Below are 22,801 nucleotides of genomic sequence, written 5' to 3'. Positions count from 1 at the left end.
GGTAAGTGACCGCTGGCATGCTCGTCCGCATAACAGCCCTAGTAGGTCATTTTATTGTTCGTGAACTCCTGAGAAGACAAATAATAAGTCATTAGCTTCGGGCTGCGGAGAAGATGACCCCGGCTACCTACCCGTAGTTGTAGCGCACAACTTCATTCAGACGTCGTGGATCAGATTAGACACAAAGCAAAACTCATGCTCATGTGATCCTCTGTCACGGCGGCAAAGTCATGTACCAGAAATCGACAATGAGGAGGATATTCATGGTGCTTATGTCTTGGAAAAGTATCGGTTTCTTTTACTAGATGGCATGACTGCAGGCAATTGGACAGAAGAACCAACAATTCAATCCAACAATTCAATCTGGTTCTTGCTTTGAAGGGGTATCGTACGGAACATCATGACAAAAGGACCTTCACTTGACAACCATGAATCCACAACCCTCGCGCGCTCGTTCACAGGCCTTCTTCAGGGCCTGCTCCTCCGTGTCTGTCCACTTCACACTCAACTCATCCCAAGGCACCCGTGCGTTGAACTCCTCACGGTACTTGCGCTGCATGGCTTGAAGTCGACTCACTTCTCGAGGGTCACCGGTACCTGAGTAAACAACGAACAAGGTGCATGGGGGCAGCGACTCGTAGATGCGGGAGATGTCAGTGACGGTGCGGCTGACGACCTGGGACAGCTGCGAAGGACCTATCGACGAATCAGAAGGACCCGTTGTTGGGGTCGTTTCCTCGGGAGGAGGGACCAGAGCTGTCGATTCATTGGCATTGTTCGCATCAGGCATGCGAGTACACCAGCCGCGAGCCATTTCGAGATTACGCAGGCGTGCCCACGTGAAATCAACACCGCCACCTGGAATTGCGGGATTGGTTTCGTCGCCCCTCACAACAGAAGCCACACCTTTGACGACGTCCTCATCGTCACGACACCCCATGGAAACTGTGGCCTGGGAGCCGAAGCCGCGCTCGGGGTTGCCCCAGTCTACGACGGCGCCGGTGCGACCTTCACCGGGGGCAGTGGTCTTCCCATTCTTCGTAGATCGTCCAAGTCGCCGGAAGATACTTTCGTTGGATGCCTCGCTGGTGCCCCAAAGCTCGCCCTTTTCACATTTCAGCTTGACAAGCTCGAGCACAGCCCGAGCATCTTCGACTGAGTCGTGGCCAGTGGTGCCCTTTTGAATTTCCCGGCTCAGGTATTTCTGGGTGAGCCATTTGAGACTGCATTTCAGTGGTGGTCCACGCGGGTGTGGGTAAATATGAGCGGTATCGACGATGAATGGATGCGTGATTTTCAGTGCCGTGAGATCGGAGTTGAGTGAATGGCCAACCAGAATTGCGCGTGGAGTCAGAATTGTCAACAACTTCTTTTGAATATCGGCCAGGGTCGTCGTGACTGGCTTGAGCATCTCCTCAGTAATGCCCGAATAGCGAGTGAGATAGTCAATGATCGGCTTGGTGGGTTTGACCAGCTCGTCCAGAACGACCTCGCCGTCCCAACCAACCATACTAATGCGAGTCAACTCTGACTGCCCTCCTTCCGTCAGACACATTTCACAGTCCAAGGACAACACAGTCCGACCCGCAGTCATGCTACCACTCTCAATTTCACTCTCTGGCACTTCCCCCGCCTCCAGAGAAGGGACGTCGGTGTCAACCCAGCCATGTTCAACGGACTGCTCTGTCTGACGGCGGACGGAGAGTTGGGCCTCCTTGGCCTCGTCGGTCGTGAAGAATGCAGGGTGCAGAATATACTCGTTCTCGCGCAAATCCTCCATGTTGGATATGAACCGTGTGATTGGGGTGCGCTTGGGTGCGAAGTTTCTGTCGACTTTGGCGGGCCGCGCGCCCTTTCCGCTACCACCGCTCTCCTTGGTTTTTGGCAGCGATGAGAGAAGGATCGCTTGAAGAGGAGAATGCACTTTGTTGTACTTGGAATCACCGGGCGCTCGGACAGGCCAGACGTGGGGGAACATGTTCGCCAGAGGGCGTAATGGTTCGGGTAGGGTGTCTGCTTCCAATTGACGGGGGTTGAACCGCGAAGAACGATCCTCCAAAGGAAGTCCTTGCTTCCATCGCTCAAAATCGGCATGCTTTCGCTCGTCTGATGTCTCCCCGGCCTCTGCCATTTCCGTATCCTTCTTCCCCTCCACCTCGATCTTTTTGTCCGAATCCAGGGGAATCGTGCCATCAAACATACCAATCTCAAGCCCGGGAACCATCAAGACAACAACCTTTCTCATGTGTCCAGAATGTTTGATAGAAATCCATTGCGGTGCGACGCCATCGGCAAAGCAGTAGAGAAGCAGTCCCTGCAGATCTGCAATTCTGATCGAGTTTTTCAAACTGCCTTCCACGTAAGTCAAATCCGGATATTTGGTTTTCTCTCCATCCACACGCTTTCGTTTGGCACTAGGCTTTTGTGCCTCTGTGTTTTGCGAATCACCGGCGGTTTCATCCATGGCTAAAGGTGTCGGTGCGTTCAAACGAGACAGGGTCTCTGCAACGCCAAACCCATTCGTATTGGGTTCAGTGACAAGATCAGCATCATCAGCCTCACGTTTCCGCTTGTTCTGACGGCCCATCTTCGATAATTAGTAGCGCTTTAGAACGCGACGCTGAACTCCTCGCGCATCTTGGGCAAAATTATTATGATCGTCACGTGCTGATAAGCTGGAGCGGTGACGAGATTCGTGAAGAGCGCGGGAGATGAATAATGCTCACGTGCTCAAGACATCTTAAGTGGCAAGCGCCCTAAACTAAGTATCTAACTAGTGTAGTAGGGAATCCGGTTGCATGTACCTAGAGCAGATGGTTCGCAGAGGTGCGTGTGCCTGATGGTGGCCTTATAGTCCGGAGAGACTATTTGGACATTACGAGAGGGATCAATCAACTTGACAACCGAAGGAATCCAAGAAGGAACCAAGGAATCGAACGAGTTCATGGGATCCGGGAGATCCATCGGACAGAGGATTCAGGACGGTCTTTACAGGCGGATTCTTTGCATTGCCATGCCACACTCCTTTTGATCTTCACTTGTGCCTCTTGACATCCAACGGATAGGTGTTGTACGGTCGGGCTGGGAGATCTCTGGACGTGCGTGCTGGTGGTTGTGGTTTGGTTCCTCTATGACTCGACCTGTCTGGTGAGATCAGACTGCCTTGAGCATTCCCCTCTACACTAGTCACTTAACTTAAACTATGTAGTTACATACCTACTGCAAGTTACAGTTACGAAAGCTGCTGACATTTCCAGTGCCAGGGCAGCAGGGATCGTGATATCGAATTTCAATTTTACATAATCGGATACATACTTTTGTCTACTCACTTACCTAATAAACCAGTTGCCTCTACCGGTGTCGGTTCTATGAAGGAACCTTGACGGTCACTTTGGCCGGTCTTCTTCAGACTTGAGCGAAGTGGGAACATCCATAATGCTCTTTGTCAAGACACCTTTAGTAGCATGTGAGACGAGACTGGAGCAGTATCTTGACGCGGCTAGCATCAAAGCCTGCCGCCTCGACACTTGAACCAATACAACTGCTCCATGGCTTCGTTACTGATCTTGCGTTGCCGTTCCGTTGTACTCCATGCAATTAGACCAAGCGCCGTTCGGTTAGATTCGACCTTCTTTACCGCGTAGCGACTCATGCATGAGTTGTAAATCGTGGATGACTCACCAGCATATTGCCACACAGAAGATTGTTGGCAGTATACACGCCCCGCTACTGCCAGCACGAAATAGTAGTAGTAAGCATCCAGTGTCAAATCTATGCAGAGCTCATCTGACGATAGATGATTAAGTCCGTACATTATTGTAAATAGAACGCTAGCATTGTTGCTATACTCTTAATTCAACCGCGGCCCAAGAAAGATTACGTGATCTGGATTCCAGGCGGGCCATTGCCGAACGATCTGATAACGGACGATCGCCGGAAAATTCGCCGTCGTCACGTCACGCCATCAATCTTCATCTCTTTCCTCCCTTCTCTCGCATCCTCTCACGCTCACTTCGAAGGGACCACTCGTCTCTAAATCCCCCATTCATCCTTTGAATATATTTACTTCGGGCTCAATTGCTCCCCAATCCCTCAATTCACGCCATCTTCCTCAGTCTCGGGAAACCCCTCGGTTCCCCTCCCCCACCACATCATGTCGGCCCTTATTGAAATCGCCTCGGAGACCGACTTCACAACACACCTAGCCTCGCTCTCACCTTCTGCGCTCCTGGTGCTCTACTTCCACACACCATGGGCTGCACCCTGCACGCAGATGCGCGCCGTCCTCGAGGCCATCGCTGGCCAATACCCCGCCGCCTCTCCACCCGTTATCTCGTTTGTCAGCATCAATGCGGAGGAGTTGCCTGATATCTCCGAGGAGCTTGACGTGACGGCGGTGCCATTTGTCGTGCTGATGCGTGGCGGTCAGCGCTTGGAAGATATCAGTGGCAGCGACGCTGTCAAGGTCCGCAGTGCGATCGAGCGTCACGCTGGTGGCTCGGTGCCCGTGGACGGCGCAAAGGCCAGTCTTCCTGCCCCTCTTGCTGCGACACCCCGAGAGAATGGGCCGGAAGTTGCCACCCAACCTCCCGTTGCGTCTTCACGTGCGCCCGAATCCTCTGCCAATGCGATCGATGTCTCAGCGACCCCTGCTCTGACCCCCGAGCAGTCGAAGGAGGCGCTGTGGGCTCGCCTGGACCAGCTGGTTAAGGCGGCCCCCGTGATGCTATTTATGAAGGGAACACCCAGCTCGCCTCAGTGTGGATTCAGCCGGCAGCTGGTGGGTATCCTTCGTGAGCGCAGCGTCAAATACGGTTTCTTCAACATCTTGGCCGATGAGGATGTACGACAGGGCTTGAAGGAATATGCAGACTGGCCTACTTTCCCTCAGCTGTGGGTTGGTGGTGAATTGGTTGGTGGATTGGATATTGTAAGTTTGATTTCGATAGAGCGGCGGATCCCCGGCGCGCTTTCCGCAAAGCGGTTCACTGACTTTGGTAAATTCAGGTTCGCGATGAAATCGAGAATGACCCGAGCTTCTTTGACCAGTACTCAGTCAACAAGCAGTCTTGAAGTAGTTTTGGAACGCAATGATATATAACAGCAGATCAAAATGGAAGAAGCCGGATAATGTAAAAGAAGATTCGCGCTGGAAATTTAGTGAACGAAAGTCACTGGAATCCCCTCAATCTCTACCTCTCTAAACCCTTTACCTCTCGGCGCCTGCTTGACTTTCAAGACTTGATTGAGATAGATACAACCCATGTTACTGTGAAGCTTTCACTGTAGTATATGCTAATATGGACCTTTTCACAGGATACAAGAAAGTAGATACGTCGTCCACCGCCATTGAAAACGCTCACTCTAACGCGTGATGTCGCTTAAATTGCATGGAGATCTCGTGCAGGCCATGGATGCCAAGTAGATATGAGATTGTCAGACCTGCGTTAATCCACAACCCCTGGGGCCAGACCCCACTCGATACAACAAGACAACACGCCCGGCATCATCAGTCTTACATAGCCACTCTCATAGGGTTGAAGGCTTCTCATGATTGAGCCTCTGTTAGCGCCGCCTGGGCCTCACTGGCTGTCGTTCCAACTATTTCTTTGCGAAGTCCATCCAGTCCGTTAAAGGGATCGGCAGCCTTCCATGTGGTGGGTTGCTTTGCTCGGCATACAGCATAACGCGACAATAGGGCATCCTCGTCCACATAGGCGCCTGCTAACCATCTGGAACCAGAGCTGGTATTGAATTGGTTCCGCGCATGAACCACGCGTCGGTTGTTGAAGATCACACATTCACCTGGATTCAACTTCAGCTGGAAGACCGACGAGTTTCCCTCCATGACCTTGAGGAAGTGATTCAAGGCCCGCTTGAGTTCCGCGTAGCCGTGGATTCCGGAACCCTTTTTGCCTTCGTACTCGGGAAGAGCAGATTGGAAGGGTGGTGAGTAGTTGACATAGCGCAGCTCCTTTGTCTTGGGGTCTAGCTGGAAGACAGGGCGAGTGTTGTGGTATTTGTGTTCCTCGTGATTGTACTCGTAGCCGAGATGACGGCGGCACAGAGCTTTGAACTCGGTTGGAAACTCGACTTCCATGATCCTAGCTGCGCGGAATGCATCCGCAAAGAGCGATTCGCCTCCATCGCACGAGTTCTCGAGACAGTGTAGCAGCTGGTAACCTGGGGGCTCGTTCATGTACATGAGATCCATGTGAAAGCCGAGGAATTGGTTGGTATAAGCAACGTTCTTGGCTTGTGGTACGGTCTTCACATCCCAGGTCTCACCATAGAAGGTGTTGCGCAGGGGACCCATCCGTGTCGCGATCTTCGCCACCATTTCTCGCGAATCCGGGATGTCCTTCACAAATATCAGGCCCAAGCGAGAAAGATTGCGCATCGCCGCGGCAAATTTCGCGTCGTCATTCATATACTCGTCATACGACACCCAGTGTTGCAATCGAGTCATCAAGTTCTTTGTCCAACGAAGAGGTTTCATGTTCGGAGACTTTTGCTCGTGGGGGTCCAGCACGGGATTTTTCAAATAGTCGATGCCCCAGCGAGATGTATGATCCTTCGCATAGCCGGCGATATCATTTGCCCATTCCACCTCAAGGTGTGTCCCGTCCCATCGTACGACACGCGGACACACATCCTTGGGGATATCACTTGTGCGGAATGACCGTTGCTTCGAGTGAGGGTCAACACACTTCGGACATTTGCACAGATCACGCAAATAGTACAGTGGTAGAGCCACTGAACCATGTTCAGCAGAGCATAAGACTAATTTCCCCGGCTGCAGATAAGCCTCCGCAGGCTTTGTGACCTCCATTTGCACTGATTGCTCGGGGCGGCCCCCAAGAGCAGGGAGCTTGATGCGATTGACAGACGTGGGCTTACCATCTCGTTCCACGAGGCGCCCTTTCTTTATAGCATCAAAGAGAACCGCATTGCTGGTCAGACGGGCCATCGCATCCTCCTCGGGATGCGTGCACCTCGGCGATGCGACAAAATGTCGCCGCATAGGGCCGACCAGACCCCGAGAGATCCTCCGCGTCGGAGAAAGGGATGTGGGACGCATTTGTAGTCTCTTGAAAACTGACCAGTGGATTCAATTGAGAAGGTAGGTAAGATTGGAACGTGGGGTAAATGTCAACAAATGTGGGTAAACATGTGAGGTCTGTCGCACGGCTGTTCAGGACCCCCAGACTCCGCTTAGAACTAACGGGCCAACGGACAACTCCGTTAAACAATAACGGGGTCAGAATCAATCTGCGTTGACAAATTGACACTCAAGTAGCTTGGGTCGACTGTGGTTTTGGCGTGTCACTTCGGCTTAGTGCACGCCTGACATGCAAGCCCTGATCAGTAATATTGAGCTGCATGACATTCAATTGTCATTGCCGAGGTCCAGCAATTATCCGTCGAATCGACTTGAAGTTGTGCCTGATTCACCATCAGTGATGCCTTTGTTTCCAGGTGTCAACATATTTGTTGATGCATCCTTACGTAAATCACCGCGGAAAGCCGCGCTCATTCCAGTCGCCTCCGAGAATTTGTATTGTTTGGAGTTTTTACTTTTGGCAAAAAGACAACAATTTCACCGGCCCGCGCACCGAGATGGTATCAACGTACTAACGACTGAGCCGCGCCCCCAATCACACAGTCATGTCCGCTGGGGGTGAACATTTGAAAGATGAAGGCTCCAAAAGGCAGACGGTGCTCGCTGGCGGAGCCGCTGGCTTGATCTCCCGCTTCTGTATTGCGCCTCTCGACGTGGTGAAGATTCGACTGCAGCTGCAGGTTCACTCGCTTTCGGATCCTCTCTCGCATCAAACCATCAATGGACCCATCTATAAAGGCACCAGATCGACAATGCAGGACATTGTGAGACAAGAGGGTATCACGGTATGTCAACCAACCCCCAAACGGAGGAGTCCATCCGTCTCAGCCTTGCGAAAGCCAGCAAATGCAATGGACTGCTTGACTGGACGAGTACTGATGATTTTTCGTGACTTAGGGTCTGTGGAAGGGCAACGTCCCCGCCGAACTCATGTACGTTTGCTACGGAGCGCTCCAATTTACCGCATATCGAACGATCACTCAAGCACTGGAGCAAATGGGCCCTTACCGTCTGCCACAATCCGCCGAATCCTTCGTCTCTGGAGCCCTAGCCGGCGGAATCGCGACCGCCACGACATATCCACTTGATCTTCTTCGCACGAGATTCGCCGCCCAAGGGAATGAGCGCATCTACCGATCCCTGAGCTCCTCCCTACGGGAAATCGCCCAACAAGAGGGAACCAAGGGATTCTTCCGTGGCTGCTCGGCCGCCGTGGTGCAGATTGTGCCCTACATGGGCCTCTTCTTCACCGCCTATGAAGGGTTTCGTCCTGTGTTAGCTCAATGGGAACAACTACCATTAGGTACAGGAGATGCGGCTGCTGGTGTACTGGCCAGCGTGATCGCCAAAACCGGTGTTTTCCCCTTGGACTTGGTTCGCAAGCGTCTGCAGGTGCAGGGCCCTACGCGAACCCGTTACGTGCATCGCAACATTCCTGAATATACGGGTGTCATGCAGTCCATTGGACTGATTTTGCGAACACAAGGTGTGCGAGGTCTATACCGGGGCTTGACCGTGAGTCTGCTCAAAGCAGCCCCGGCAAGTGCAATCACAATGTGGACCTATGAGAGGGCCTTGAAGATGCTTCAGGAGACAGGTATTCTCGCATAGTGGAGTCGGGTTTTATGGTCCATTCTTGTCATTAGAAATAGAGTGCATAACGGGCGTCAACAGGATGGCATTATTGGGTGTACGGGTGAATCTTTGATTTTTGAGAAAATAAACACCTGTGTGTGGACATACGTGCTATGCTGTCTTAGATTTCAACAACGAGCCCTGTAGACTTTGACTCTGCGCGTCTGCAGAGTAATTGCTGGATTGAGGTGGATAATCGCGTGCTCGAGTCATCATCTGGATAATTTCTTGCGCTCACGAGTCACAACAATCTCAAAGATGAGCAATCAACCTGGCCAAAGCTATCCGGTGCCCATTCAACGAAAGCTAGAAGCACGAGACTTGGAACCAGAGTAGGCTCAACGCCGTCAACAGTCATGCAAACATACTTTGGGCGCTTCCACTTTCCAATCCTTATTTCCATCCTAAATCCGCTACTGGCTCACGGCCCCCACGGGCGTGCATCTTATCCCGCACGCAAGTCACCATGTGAGTCAGCCCCCTAAAAATCTCCTGTGACGTGGTCAATCCAGAACTTCACGATATAATTGTCTTTTACCTCATTGACCTCTCAAATTCAAAGTATGGCTTCAGACACCAGAGTAACCCTCATTCCATGGGATCCGCAATCCCCGAGTCATCGGGCATGGCTCCTTCAACAGCGAGATGAGTGCGGCTGGGATCGGGAAAAGGTCAATGGTGTGTGGATTGATTATCAGACTCAAGGTATTAAAAGTATCTTTTGGATTGTGAGTTCCTGTTTCCTGCCTCGAACTTTGACAGCCTCGGTCTCAGCATGGCCTAGCGTCTTCTCAAGTCAGAATGCACTACCGTCTGGAGATGGAGTCTGGTGAAAGGCATCCGATTCACCAAAACGAACTACAATTCTTACACCCTCTCACAAATTACAGGTCCTACCTGAAGACAAGCAGGACAGTGCCTATGACGAGACGCAGCAAAGCTTTGAAGAAGATCAGCAAGTAAGTAGTCATCTTCAATATGCACAATCTTTCGCCATTCCTCTATCCATGTAAATGAATCGCATCACCAAAGACCATCAAACCCGAGTACCGATCAACTAACAAAACGCCCCCCAGTCATCCGATACACAACCCTTGTTTCTCCGAGACACAGCCCAGTCTCTGAAAGGCGTGTCTCGCCAACCAACACACGTCAAATTCCAACCCGTTGGCCACATCTCGCTTGATTCCGACAACCCCGGAGTCGAACGAGTAGGCGTGACCAGCTCCGCACCGGGGATGTTTTGGATCAAGACGTTCTTCGTCTCCAAAACGGTTCAGAGCCGAGGCGTTGGTCGCGCGGCCATGGAAGAGCTCGAGTTGATGGCGACTAGTGCTCCGCTCTCAGCGCGTGTTCTGGTGCTGGATGTTGTGCTCGGCGAAGATCAGATGAGAGAGGACTTTGCGCTTGCGACGTATGGTACTCTCCCAAAGGTATGTGAACTGTAAAAGGGTGGGCGTTGATAGATGGAGATTGTGAGCTAATTTGTTGTATAGTTTTCTACGGAGCAGTGGTATCTTCGTAGAGGGTATAGCCCCTTCCAGACAGCGCAGAACTTTTATGATGTGGTGGATCGAAGTGGCAAGCGTTGGGATATGAGGACAGTCTTTATGAAGAAGGAGATTCAATAATTTTGGCCATATTCCATATACAGCCCCCTTTCTTTCTGCATATATCGGAGAAGGTCGGCTAGAGCTTTACTTCCTGGAATGATCATGTTCCATAGTGACACAATAGATCATTTGAAAACCTGAAATTCATTTCGATCGATCGATTATTATCTCAACCAGGAGACTTGAAAATTTGCAGTGCAGAAAGGTCAAAAACGAAAAATATGCCGGCAACATGAAGAAACGGAAACACCAAATAATACATCGAGAAAGGCTATTTCCAGAATCCGCAAGAATAGAGTCTCATCCATCACAGTCAGAAAGAAAACTTCTCACATTGGAGTCACAAAAAAAACATTCTCAACTTATTTCTTGCCAGTGAGACCCAGGGAGTCGGTGATACTGTCCAGGCCAAGTCCGCCCAGGAGCTTGTCAAGACCAAGACCACCAAGAATGCCGTTAAGCAGACCACCAAGGCCAAGTCCGTCCAAAAGACGGCCAAGCAAGCTGAGCACACCGTTCAACAACAGACCAACGGCGGCAATAATCTGGAACAGAGGCTCAGAGAGCAGCTTCCACAGGGGGTTCAGCTTCTTCTTGGCCTTGGGCATGTCAGCGATACGCTTCTTGCCGTTGTCGATGGTCTTGACAACGGTCTCGGTGAGTTCCTTGAGTAGGTCAGCGAGCTGGTACTCCTCGGGAGTGGCCTCGCGCGAGGCAGCGCGGGCCTTGGCGGTAGCGGCGATGCGACCATCCGGATCGAGGGCTCGGATGGAGCCATTGCACTCTTGCAGAATGCGACCACCTTCCTCGAGCAAGGGCTTCACATCCTTGACCAGCTTGTCTTCGTCCAGTTCGTCCTTTGGAGTGCGGTCGGCCTTTTCAACAAGCTGTAGATGGGAAAAAAGACAATCGCGTCAGTATTGGAAATACCCATGAAGAACATCCGAGAGAATACGTACGTCAGTGATCTGCTTGCAAACAGGCTTGACCTGGTCAAGAGTCTGGCGCATGATGGTGATCATCTTCTCGGCCAGTTTGCGGTCCTCCTCAGCCTTGGCTTGAGCTTCCTGTTCTTCGGCAGTAGGACCCTGCTCCTCCTCCTCCTCTTCGGGCTCGGGCTCAGGGATGTTCTCGAGAAGAGTGCACTCGCCGAGACGGTTACCGTCGTTGTCGACAACGAAGCCGTTATCATCAATTTCCTTGCCGATCAAGGTAGCGAGGTTACCAGAGGTCAGCTTGCCGATGAGGTTGCCATCAGCATCGCGCACCTCACCCTCCTTGTTGACTTTGCGGCCAGACATAGGGTTGATGTCGCGCTTCTTCTCCTCGGGCTCCCATCGCTCAGCCTTTCCAATGGTGTTGCCGTTCTTGTCGAGGACGTCACCATCCTCATCGACCTTGCGACCAAGGAGACGCTTAGCGTCACCTTCAATGAGACGTCCAATGACACGGCCGCCGTCGAGAACGACACCGTCCTTGCCAACCTCGGCGTTGTCGAATCCGAAGAAGGGACCCTCAGCCTTGTCCTGATCAGCACCGGGGATGAGCTCAGCGCGGCCGATGACCTGGCCGTTATCACCCCAGATCTGGCCCTTACCATCGACCTTGCGACCAGCCAGACCCTTGCCGCCTTCGACAACACGACCGAAGACCGCACCGGTAGAGGGGTCGACGACCTTGCCGGTCTTGTTGACAACTTTGCCCTCAAGAAGAGAGAGGTCAGCCTCCTCGGGCGCGGCCTCCTCTTCGGGCTCATAAGGCTCGCAACGGCCCTTCACGTTGCCGTACTTGTCGGTGATTTCGCCATCCTCGTCAACGGCGCGACCACGGAGCTTCTTGGCATCACCCTCGACGAGCTTGCCGACGATTGAACCATCCTCATCCTCGACGAAACCTTCCTTGTTGAGGTACAGCTCATCCATGCCGGCGAAGGGACCCTCAGGCTTGCTCTCTCGCTCATCCTCGGGGATCAGCTCAACCCGGCCGACGAGCTTCTTACCGTCGTAGATCTCACCGTCGTAGATCTTCTTGCCGGCAAGCTCCTTGGGGTTACCCTCGATGACGCGGGCAATAGGGAAGCCCTCCTCGCCGATCACGTAACCAGCCTTGTTGCAGTGCTTGCCGTCAAGGACAGAGAGATCAGGACCGGTCTCCTCCTCCTCGGGCTCGGGCTCGGGCTCTTCGTAGCGCTCAGCACGACCAATAACGCTACCATGACGGTCGAGCACCTCACCGTCCTCGTCGACACCACGGCCGAGCAACTTCTTGGCATCGCCCTCAACGAGCTTACCAACGCGAGTCTGGTTCTCATCAACGACCCAGCCGTCTTCGCCGACGACGAGACCGTCGAGACCGGCGAAAGGTCCCTCCTCGTCGTCACCGTCTTCAACAGGGAGAGCCTTAACCTTGCCAATCACGTTGCCCCTGTTGTCCCAAAACTGACCTTTCTCATCCAGCTTGGCCTTCATGCGGGAGATCTTTTTGGCATCACCTTCGATGAGCTCACCAACGGGCTTGTTGGTGTCGGGGTCGATGACATAACCGCGCTTGTTGCAGGTCAGACCCTCAAGGGTGTCAATGTCCGGGATACGCATGCCTTCAGGGACATCTTCTTCTTCATCCTGGTCGGCGGCATCTTCAGCACCCTCGACAGCATCTTCGGCATTCTCCTTGGCCTCCTCGGTGTCGGGAGCTGCCTCTTCAGCCTTGTCGGTGGCACCCTCGACACCATCCTCAGCGGTCTCCTTGGCCTCGTCGACGTCAACATCGGCAGCGTCCTCGGCTTCGTCAGCGCCCTCTTCGACGTTCTTCTTAGCGTCTTCTGCGTCAGGAACAGCGTCCTTGCCATCGTCGACGGCGTCTTCTGCATCCTCGGCATCTGCAGCATCCTCTGCATCCTCAGCAACGTCCGCAGCCTCTTCGGCGTCCTTGGCGGACTTGCTGGGCTTGCTAGCAGCCATGCTGGCGACACTACCGGCAGCCTTCTTGGAGCTGGCAGCAGGGATGTTGTCCTTGGCGTCCTCGTAGTCCTCATCGTCATCCTCATCCTCATCTTCTTCGTCGGCCTGTTGGGTGGCGTTTTCAAGACCCTCGATCATGTTCTTCTCCTGCTCCTCAGCAGGCAGCAGCTCGACACGGCCAATGGCATCGCCATCGTCGTCGACGACTTCACCGTCGTCGTTCAGAGTGTAGCCAATGAGATCCTCAGGGTCGCCCTCGACGATCTTGCCGACGACCTGGCCAGCAGAGTTCTTGATCACGCCGCCGTCCGAGACGGCGAGACCCTCAAGCTGAGCGATATCGGTGATGACATTCTTGGTAGCGCTGGCCTTGGACTGGGCATCGTCGGCGACGCCGTTGGCCTGCTCCTCAGCATCGTGGAGAATATCAACGCGGCCAATCAGGTCACCGTCCTCGTCGAAGATCTCACCGTCGTCACCAACGGTCTGACCGACGAGGTCCTCCGGGTCACCCTCGACGACCTTGCCCACCGGGTTTCCGTCCTTGCCGAGGATCATGCCACCGTCGGCGACTTCAAGACCCTTGAGGGCGGACAGGTCGAGAGGGAGGTTATCGGTTACGCCCACGGCTCCCTTGGAAGCAGAGTCCTTGGCTTTGTCAGCCACCCCGTCGACATCGGCAGCGTCATCAGCCTGCTGCTTGAGGTTGTCGAGAATGTCGACGCGGCCGATAAGGTCGCCATCTTCGTCGAAGATCTCGCCATCGTCACCGACGGTCTGACCCACTAAATCTTCGGGGTCACCCTCGACGACTTCACCCAGGGGGTTGCCGTCCTTGCCGAAGATCTTGCCACCATCGCCAACCTCGAGACCCTTCAAAGCAGAGAGGTCGAGCGGAACGTTTTCAGTAACGTTCTTGGCAGCGTCCCTGGCCTTGCCGGTGGCCTCGTCGGCGGCACCATTGACACCGTTGACTTTGTCCTGGGCGTCCTGCAGAAGATCCACACGACCAATGAGGTCGCCATCTTCATCGAAGATCTCGCCATCGTCACCGACGGTCTGACCGACCAGATCCTCGGGGTCACCCTCGACGACTTCACCCAGAGGGTTACCGTCCTTGCCGAGAATCTTCCCGCCGTCAGCGACCTCGAGGCCCTTCAGCGCAGATAGATCCAGGGGCACATTGTTAGTCACGCTCTCCGAGCCCTTGGACGCAGTATCCTTGGCCTGCTTGGCAGTGTCCTGGGCAGTCTCGGTCGCCTGCTCAGTAGTATCCTGCGCAGAATCCTTCGCCTTGCCCGCCAGACCCTTCGCCTTCTTAGTCAACCCGGAAGCCGACTTCTTCTTCATGGGTGCCGCAGACCCCGAAGCCTGTGAGACCGCATCATCAGGCTGGGAGCTGGGGCGGCGCTGTTCCGACAGAGGCGCCTTCTTCTTCTTGGACTTGGGTGACGGGGTCTCGGGCACGGAGACGTCGTCGGCGGTATCCTCTTGAATGGACTGGGGTGCCTTGGGGGTGAGCTTGCGCGGAGTCTTCTTGGCCTGCTTGCTGGGGGTGTCTTTGACGTTCTTGACGGTCTGGGCGGGGCTTTCTGAACCACCTGCCTTGGAGGGAGCGCTGGAGCCGGACGCTTTGCGGAGTTTTGCGGGGGAACCAGTCTTGGATCCCAGTTTGGGGGATCCCTTGGCAACGGCGGACATGATTGAGGTTTGCTTTCGTCTTCTTTTTTTGGTTGTGTTGGATGGGTTCTGTATATTCAAATGGGCCAGGAGGAGTCAGCTTAGTAAGGGCATGAGGGCAAGGCTGTTCTTTGTTTCCATCGTTGTTCTTCAAAAGGATGGAGAACTTGAATCTGCAATCACACTACGTACCGAGGTATAGGGACAAACTCGGCGGCTCGAGAATTCAGTCCCAGTCAAATTGATAGTCGTAAGCCTTTCGTTCACGTTGCGTCACGGGCGTTGCTCGTTGCTTGGTCGCTTGATCGCTTGCTGAATAGATTCAAACACAGAAATGCCAATCGCACTCGAAGAGAAAATATAATACAGTAACCGAGTCGATTCACGTCGAGACCAGTTCCAATAGAACAGGAAGGTTCAAGAAGCGAAAGCAGAGCTTCAATGCTAAAGGAGTATAGATTAATCGCGGTGGTGTGTGAGTTTAGGTGTATAATAAAACTCTTGTGTGATGATATGATGAAAAGGAAGAAGATAAAAAAAAGTGAGATCTCTCAGGTACCACGACAGAGGGAGAAAGAGTATCAAACTTATAACATGGTATGCCGTCTCCAAATCCCAGCCTCTCTCCTCTCTAGGCTGGGCTGTGGCTATGTCAGGGCTACCTGGAAAAAATGAGAGCTCGATGATATCAGAGCGTACGCTGTGAGAGCGTACCCCCAATGTGCCTGGGCTAGTCACATCTAAGCGGAGACCAGAAGCTGTGATTGTGTGCTGTGCTACCGTGGAGAAAGCTGGCCACTACGTCATGGGTAATCTATATCTGGTCTTCAGTGATCATCATTAGAGAGGAGAGGGAGGGGAAGATGCCCTCCAATCCTGGTTGAGTAGAGTCGTGCTTGAGAGTCCAGAGTGGTCTGCAAGAGGGCGCACGGGGCAGGAAAAAAGAGGAAAATCATGTGCCACATACGGAAATGGTGATACTCGAGCCTTCCGGTTTGAGGAGGGAGAAAAAAAGGGAAAATAAATAATTCAAACGTTGGCCAGACTAGGGAAATTGACATCGCTGCAGTAGAATGAAGAGAATGGAGTAATTTAAAAGAATCTACTATACTGATGACTGATTTGAGCTAACCCGCTAACGTTGCTTACCAGCCACAAGCGCCACACGGCGGCCGGAGAGCATCACGGTTGGTATCATCATAGTGGGGCTGGCTAGCGCGAGTGTGACTTTCACTAAACAGTTTGAATTTCAAATACAGTACCGACCGGTACTATAAGTATATAGATTGCAATTGATGAGCGGCATGTCTCGATAAGGAGGCGGTAAAGAGAGCTACCGGGAGAGATCTCTGACTTTTGCTGAGCTGCTAGCAGAATGTGTATGCACTTATGTACATGTACGAGTTCAACCTTCGAAGGCCACAGTCCTGCCCAACTGACTCAATCCACTGTAGAGTGTAGTAATGTAGTGTAGTTACTACTTAGTAGTATAGCAGAGATACTTGACGAGATTAGCGCATTGGGGATAGGATTCTGGGATTATGTACATTCAACATTGTGTGACAGTCTAAGGAATTAGTGTTGCGGCTGCACCAGTTGATCCGTATTTGTCAGCCTGAATAATATGATAAATATACTAACAATAAAAGTGCACAATCTTTGATCCCATCGTGTTTTCCGTGTCCTAACGATCTGTGGGAGACAATGCAAGATAACGAGAACATGGCGATTGGTGCTTGTTTCTGCGGCCAGATTCGTATCAAATTGAAAAGCCACCCGTTGATGTCGGTGAGCGAACCCGATAACATAGGATCTATGATCAGGACCCTCCCCCATGCTAACTTATCACTAGGGACTGTGTCACTGCCATGATTGCCGTAAACTGACCGGGTCTCCCTATTCATACAGTTTGGTCGTCAAAACCGCCGAACTGGAGGTCTTGGGGAAGCCTAAAGAAGTTCCTAAAACATCGGACAGTGGAAATGACATTAGGAACTACTTCTGTCCTGACTGCGGTATGTATGATAAGGAAATTCATACATGTAGGGATACTATGTCTGACCAAATATACAAGGCACGCCACTTTATGGACACCAAGTCAAGTCTGATGGAAGCCCTGATGAAATCACCGTCGTCAGGGCAGGAATCTTTGATGATTCCGTCTTGAATCATTGCAAACCACAGGCAGAGCTATATACTGATAGCCGCCTGAAGTGGGTAGAACCCGTCGCAGGGGCCGAACAATTTGGCGGCATGATGGCACTTTCATAGCTTCTGGATCGAAGTAGATGCTCTGGAGAGATACTGTACTTCTTCCATGCTCCTTCGAGAAAAAAATTGGAGGGATTTTGATCTAGTTGAGCAGGGACTTGACTTGAAAGGGAATTATCGGGGACAGATGATTGGTTTTTCGATTATCTGGATCACTTTCATACCTCCCCCGCTCAAATTCTACATGAGGTGGGACAAGGAGAGCGAACGTCGGTGTGTTATGCGTACCCATTTGTGGAATTACAACAGGCGTAATATTCTGATGTATACAGTTCATCAGTATAAAGTTCCTTCCTCCCATCATAATTAACCATTCTTGCCGGAACGATATGTTTATTTCAGCATTAGCCATATTTGGTTGGGTGATGCATACGACCAGGGTTTGACAGAGTATATCGGTGTTTCCCCTCATGAAAGGCAATGACGGTTCGGCACTATGACATGCTCACAAAGTGGTGGCATGGCCCAAGAAGTCTGACTTCCAGCTGGCTTGACAACGATCATCTTGAGTAGGGGGACTTGTGTATTCTCATTGTAATACTTCGGTTTTGACCTGAAGCCCATGATGGAGCTGTGGCTTGGACGTCGGCTATGATCATCCGCGGATGGGGACCCGGTGGAGTCTGCAATTCACAAATGAAATGTGACCAAGCCTGTCAAGATGACGCGGAGGGGGGATGATCCAGTGTAACATCGTGGACGGTAAGAGTAACACTGGGATGGAAGACATCTGACTTCAAAATGTACAGAATGTTGTTGAAAAGAATAGAGTCCCGGGTTGGTAAGCTCGTTGTTGGCGAGAATTATCGCTAGTAGACTCATGATGGACTAGTGAAATATTGCCGGGCTCATCAGGTAAGGAAAGTAAGAGGATGATGACCTCTCTTGCATGTCACAAAGTACAATACACGACCCCTCCACGAACTCACGAATATGTACCTCCTACGGTAAATGGTAGTTGTGTTGATCATGGTTTAATGCCTCCAGTGTGTACCTGGAGTACTTTCGTCCAAGTACCATTGTCTAGATCCATCCGACCAACCGACTGGTTCCCACGTGTAGTCTACCCGCCGCTGGAGTCAATGGACCCGTTCCGGAAAATAAAAACCACCAACCCGGAGAAGATCCAGGCCCGAGGCCAAACCGACAATAAAGCAAAGAAGACGGGAAAAGGTGACAGGAAGTATAAAGAAAAAAAAGAAAAAGAAAAAGAAAAAAGAAAAATCGAAAATCGAAAATCGAAAATCGAAAATCGAAGTCGACTGTGTGGCGGACCAGGCATCGCAGGTCATTCAAAAGGAGCAGAACCGTGGAACGGTCTTCAACCGTCGCCTGGAAAATGTACCCAGGACCTTCCGTCATCAAATCAACGGTGTACTCGACTCTAGTTACTCTCTCTGGACTTGGACTGACAAGGGCACCCCCGTGCAGTCTTGTTTTGGCAGTACTGAGACCTGCTCGAGGAGGGTGGATTCCCACCCTCTTGTTGATCTGATCATCCGTGGTTTCACTCTCGACCTGTCAACCCAACTACTGGGCTTCTAAACCGGTGTCGACTCGGTCGACCGAGTCGACACACCTATAGTGTGGCGCATGACGGTTCACTTTACTCGGTTCACAACATGCAAGCCTCCTCGTCCAACTCGACACTGCAGCTTGGAATTGACCAATACTCGACGCTCAACGCATATTAAATGATCATCATTACATCAGTCCGCTCAATGTTTCTCTTTGCTCACACCACAGTGTGACTTCAACTGGGGAGACATTGTCAGGACCACGAATGAATGATCACGGCAGTATTAGGTAGTATGCTGTCGGATTCTTGTTGCCTGATTCAATTTAAACAACCCCGCGGTGGTTCTCTGGAGTCGTCGACGGACTTCCATGGGTTATGCCATGGTCTCAACACTTGTGCAGCAGGTACACGCCATCCACTTTCTCTGGTCGGCTCGGCTCAATGTCATGACAGCTCCAGGTCCACGAGTCCTGTCTTATCTTGTCTTCCCGGTCCAACAGCGTTGACGCGCATGAACCCGCGCGGACCAGTCTGGAGGCTGGGCCCAGATCCTCTGAGTGAGTCTGTTTCCTTTTCTTGCTGTTCAGTTTCGTAAGCGCGTAGTAAGTTCAGCGTGACCAGGGAACATCCCGGTTGTACTACTACTGTGCATCACTGCGATTTTCTGCGACAGACAAGTAGACGTCGGAGGCTCGAACATGCCGCCGATTCCAGCCCCCAGCCCCAGAGACCCAGCCAAGGAGACAAAATGGAAGAGGAGGTGCTCATGGCGCATGCAGTCACTGCTCCGTGCTCCCTGTGTATCCACGCGGCGTCGAATGAGATCACGCCCAGATCGACACGATTCATCATCTTTAATCTATTAAAGTGGAGCCGCGTCAGCCACACACTTCATGGGGCGAGTCCGCCCTGATCTCTGTCGGTTTCAGCCGTCGGAATTGTGATGGTCATGTCAAGACGTCCTATGTGAGTAGATTAGAAAGGGTAGCACATGGTGGGCAGAAGCGCATTCAATGTCCAAAATCCAATTATGGAGATCAGAACATTGTTCACATGATCTCCAGCAGACGACCTGCCCTGACACCAAGTCAGACTCAACCTTAGCACAGGTACAATACTCCAAATACCGTACTGTATCATCATCCAAATGTAATTGCGCATCTCCACTGGCCGGACGGGCGGGCCTCTAAGAATAAACTCATTCTTAGTCTACTGCCCTGTTCATCCTGCGCCAAGACTCAGAAGCAATGACGTCCGACCCGCCCCGACCGTTAAGCTGTTACCGTAAAGTGGCTGTCTCTCTTCTGTCCTCCCACATCTGCGATGGAACCATGGACACACGGATACCCGGCTACGAGAGGGGGGGCCGTTAGAAGGAAAATTCTCCGACCGTAGCACCATGGAACCCGTGACAGGCTGACAACGCCTTCATGATAGGAGGTGCTGGGTTTCTGAGTTTCGGGACAAAACCCAACGGCGCGCAAATCAAGAATCGGGGGATTTGGTTTTTGGAGGGGTTTGCGTATGCTCTGGATGGGACAGAACTTCCTTCTTGATGTATTCAGACATGAGTCATGAATATGGATCAGATCATCAGACGCTGTGATCTTAGATGAACATTGATCTCCTCCCAGGTTTGTGGCCCATGAAGAACACCCTTATCCGCTATCATCACGTGAGTATCACCTGAGGCAGCAGATCCCGGTAGCACGAGAGGACCGATCTTTTCATCTTAAACATGTTACTACTCTGGCGTGGATGAGGTCTCTGAACAGCAGATGTCTGTGTTTCAAGAATTTCAGAGGCCTTTGTGATCGTGATGGGACCTCAATCAGGGCCGTCCGTGTAGATTGTGTGTCTCTTATGTGGACTCTCTGCGGAGTCTCGCTTGAAGTAGTAGTCATACGGAACAATTAGCATTTCGCGCCTGCCATCGATTCCAGTCTGGAGTCTGGACCGTCACTCAATAGTGACGAGAGGCAAAAGAGATGGATTCTTCTAAGAATACGGACTACTCTGGGAGCCTTGCAACCCTGGAGGGGATCACGTGTATCTGGATCAGTATCACGTGTGATCTGACGCCATGTTCCGCGTCAGTCACGCCTCGATCCCGCTGCTGTGGTAGGTCCAGTCTATAATCGGGATCGATGGATCTATTCTGCCTGAAGACTCAGACTTTTCATCTGTCAAGGTCCACTATAGGCATGTTTTTGAGCCACTTATTTGTTTTTGTTGAACACTTATTTCGTAGGTTGTTGGAGTCGTTTCCTCGATACCAGGTTCAGCTGAAAGTCTGGCGCAGAACAGCCTTGTAGGGCAAATTTGTCGGTTTTGCTCAAGGTTCTGAGGATTGGATATATTCCGCCCGTACCAGAACACTCCACCCAAGTGCAATCGCCAAACCTTGAAAGGTTCCTACTTACCTGTACATAGCCACCTAGCTACCTCACCCGTCCATGTCCACAAGTCAGACTAGCTCAGTACATGTCAAGATGACATAAGGATGCCAGTTGAAGTCGTTTCTGCTGTACGAAACCGGTCGGAAGACGGCCAACTTGATCAAAGACTGGGGTCTACATGGCTAATTCAAAGAGAAAAATAATCCTCCACAGTGCATAGACACCCTACAGGTCCAAATATACTGGAAGCGTGTGCTGCTACTACTAGATAGGTAGGGCACCTTCAATCGTCAAAGGACAACCGATGCGTGTTCAAGTATCCAGAGGCTTTCACAGAATACACTAACTTGACCGATGAATACTGGGCTGGAATCTGAGACCATGGGTCGGTGGGTCACGCTTGGAGTAAACAACCTGGATCGCTTCGGAGCTGATCAGACGTCTCCCCACAAGGAGGCGGATATACTCCAGGGTCCATTCTTGATCTCGCTGGTTTGAGGACTGAGAGTGACATATCGCGGATTAGTATATGATAACTCAGTTGCAACGATTATGGTTCTCGTTGCTGAGTGAAATACTCCCAAGAAGACTGAGAAACACTCATTGCGTTCTTCCTACCTCATTGACCGGCGCCAGAAAGTTCTCACAAATTCCCGGAGTCGGAATCCCAGAAGCCACAAGCTCGATATCATCTCGTGGGCTCTGGTCGATATATTTCAACCCCGTTTCATCGTCAACGACATTCTGTGAATCGGTCTCTCCGATACGCATAATCTCATAATCTTCCACATGATCCTGGGCAGGGCAATAGTTGCCCTTGGATTCCAGGGTATAGCCGGTCATTGGTGCGCCCATAGCTTCGATGAGTGTCCTTTGGTCGGGGTTCACCCCTGCGGGAACGAAGATGGCAAAGTGCGCCCGTTGCGCAGCCTCATTTCGTGATGTGATGAGGTAGAGCGTGCAGGGGGTCATGACTCGTGTCAAGGGAATGTATACACAGAAGGTGAATAATGGTTTGAGTATGTTGTTTTTCGCGGCATCATGTCAAATTTGCTGGACTTGTGGATGTCCTAGATCAAGTCCTATTAATCAATATTGACGTAATTTTTCGAATGGTCAGACCCATGAGCAAGCAATAATAACATCCATGGGCTCAAAGCTGCGATCAAGGCTGGGAATCTAGTTGGGGGGTTGATCTTCCCGCTGCGGGGTGGCTTCAAGGTTGACAACATCGCTGTGATATGACATGGCGGACGAGTTGTGATTTGATGTCAAATATGTGCGGGGAAGCAGTGTGATGAGGCCTTATGTGGTACATTATGAGGCGAGCTAGCAACAAATGGTATTATTCGAAATTCACTGTAGATACTTGATAATGATGGAAGTTGGCTGATTAGCTGTCAGTGCTCTAAAATATTGGCAAAGTGTGACTCTAGGAATCGGCCTGTAAGGGCCTCGAACTGAACTGGAACAAGATACAAAGGGTATACTTGTACATACGTTAGGTGTGTAGACTGGAAGTATGATGAGCGTTGCGCTGTATCGTACATGTAATTTTCCTTGATAGCTATAACATCAAAGGCAGTCAGTTAACTAGTTAG

At 51.6% G+C, this 22,801-nt stretch overlaps 8 protein-coding genes across 8 annotated transcripts; 4 read left to right on the top strand and 4 right to left on the bottom strand.

Moving 5' to 3' along the window:
* Nucleotides 1-415: 415 nt before the first annotated feature.
* Nucleotides 416-2,587, bottom strand: N7539_008218 (RNA exonuclease; the record flags this gene model as incomplete). The annotated part of the gene is made up of 1 exon (XM_056937818.1): nt 416-2,587. The coding sequence occupies one exon, from the start codon at nt 2,585-2,587 to the stop codon at nt 416-418; it is 2,172 nt and encodes a 723-aa protein (XP_056786910.1).
* Nucleotides 2,588-4,153: 1,566 nt separating this feature from the next.
* N7539_008217 (PICOT family protein) lies at nt 4,154-5,073 on the top strand (the record flags this gene model as incomplete). Its single annotated transcript, XM_056937817.1, has 2 exons — nt 4,154-4,930; nt 5,008-5,073. The coding sequence occupies 2 exons, from the start codon at nt 4,154-4,156 to the stop codon at nt 5,071-5,073; spliced, it is 843 nt and encodes a 280-aa protein (XP_056786909.1).
* Nucleotides 5,074-5,548: 475 nt separating this feature from the next.
* Nucleotides 5,549-6,970, bottom strand: N7539_008216 (putative Gamma-butyrobetaine hydroxylase subfamily; the record flags this gene model as incomplete). The annotated part of the gene is made up of 1 exon (XM_056937816.1): nt 5,549-6,970. The coding sequence occupies one exon, from the start codon at nt 6,968-6,970 to the stop codon at nt 5,549-5,551; it is 1,422 nt and encodes a 473-aa protein (XP_056786908.1).
* A 698-nt stretch (nt 6,971-7,668) lies between these two features.
* N7539_008215 (thiamine transporter TPC1) lies at nt 7,669-8,734 on the top strand (the record flags this gene model as incomplete). The annotated part of the gene is made up of 2 exons (XM_056937815.1): nt 7,669-7,908; nt 8,021-8,734. 2 exons carry the CDS (start codon nt 7,669-7,671, stop codon nt 8,732-8,734), a joined length of 954 nt encoding a protein of 317 aa, XP_056786907.1.
* Nucleotides 8,735-9,321: 587 nt separating this feature from the next.
* On the top strand, nt 9,322-10,389 carry N7539_008214 (uncharacterized protein; the record flags this gene model as incomplete). The annotated part of the gene is made up of 4 exons (XM_056937814.1): nt 9,322-9,486; nt 9,649-9,717; nt 9,835-10,191; nt 10,255-10,389. The coding sequence occupies 4 exons, from the start codon at nt 9,322-9,324 to the stop codon at nt 10,387-10,389; spliced, it is 726 nt and encodes a 241-aa protein (XP_056786906.1).
* Nucleotides 10,390-10,733: 344 nt separating this feature from the next.
* Nucleotides 10,734-15,032, bottom strand: N7539_008213 (LEA domain protein; the record flags this gene model as incomplete). The annotated part of the gene is made up of 2 exons (XM_056937813.1): nt 10,734-11,258; nt 11,331-15,032. 2 exons carry the CDS (start codon nt 15,030-15,032, stop codon nt 10,734-10,736), a joined length of 4,227 nt encoding a protein of 1,408 aa, XP_056786905.1.
* A 1,683-nt stretch (nt 15,033-16,715) lies between these two features.
* On the top strand, nt 16,716-17,282 carry N7539_008212 (GFA family protein; the record flags this gene model as incomplete). The annotated part of the gene is made up of 3 exons (XM_056937812.1): nt 16,716-16,799; nt 16,864-17,026; nt 17,086-17,282. The coding sequence occupies 3 exons, from the start codon at nt 16,716-16,718 to the stop codon at nt 17,280-17,282; spliced, it is 444 nt and encodes a 147-aa protein (XP_056786904.1).
* Nucleotides 17,283-21,542: 4,260 nt separating this feature from the next.
* Nucleotides 21,543-22,172, bottom strand: N7539_008211 (uncharacterized protein; the record flags this gene model as incomplete). The annotated part of the gene is made up of 2 exons (XM_056937811.1): nt 21,543-21,701; nt 21,819-22,172. The coding sequence occupies 2 exons, from the start codon at nt 22,170-22,172 to the stop codon at nt 21,543-21,545; spliced, it is 513 nt and encodes a 170-aa protein (XP_056786903.1).
* Between the last annotated feature and the right edge of the window lie 629 nt (nt 22,173-22,801).

Source organism: Penicillium diatomitis, assembly GCF_028827545.1.
Source record: "Penicillium diatomitis strain IBT 30728 chromosome Unknown utg000012l_segment0_segment0, whole genome shotgun sequence".
Taxonomy (NCBI): Eukaryota; Fungi; Ascomycota; class Eurotiomycetes; order Eurotiales; family Aspergillaceae; genus Penicillium; species Penicillium diatomitis.
The sequence above is the reverse complement of the archived record's forward strand: the minus strand, read 5'-3'. Positions and strand labels throughout refer to the sequence as shown.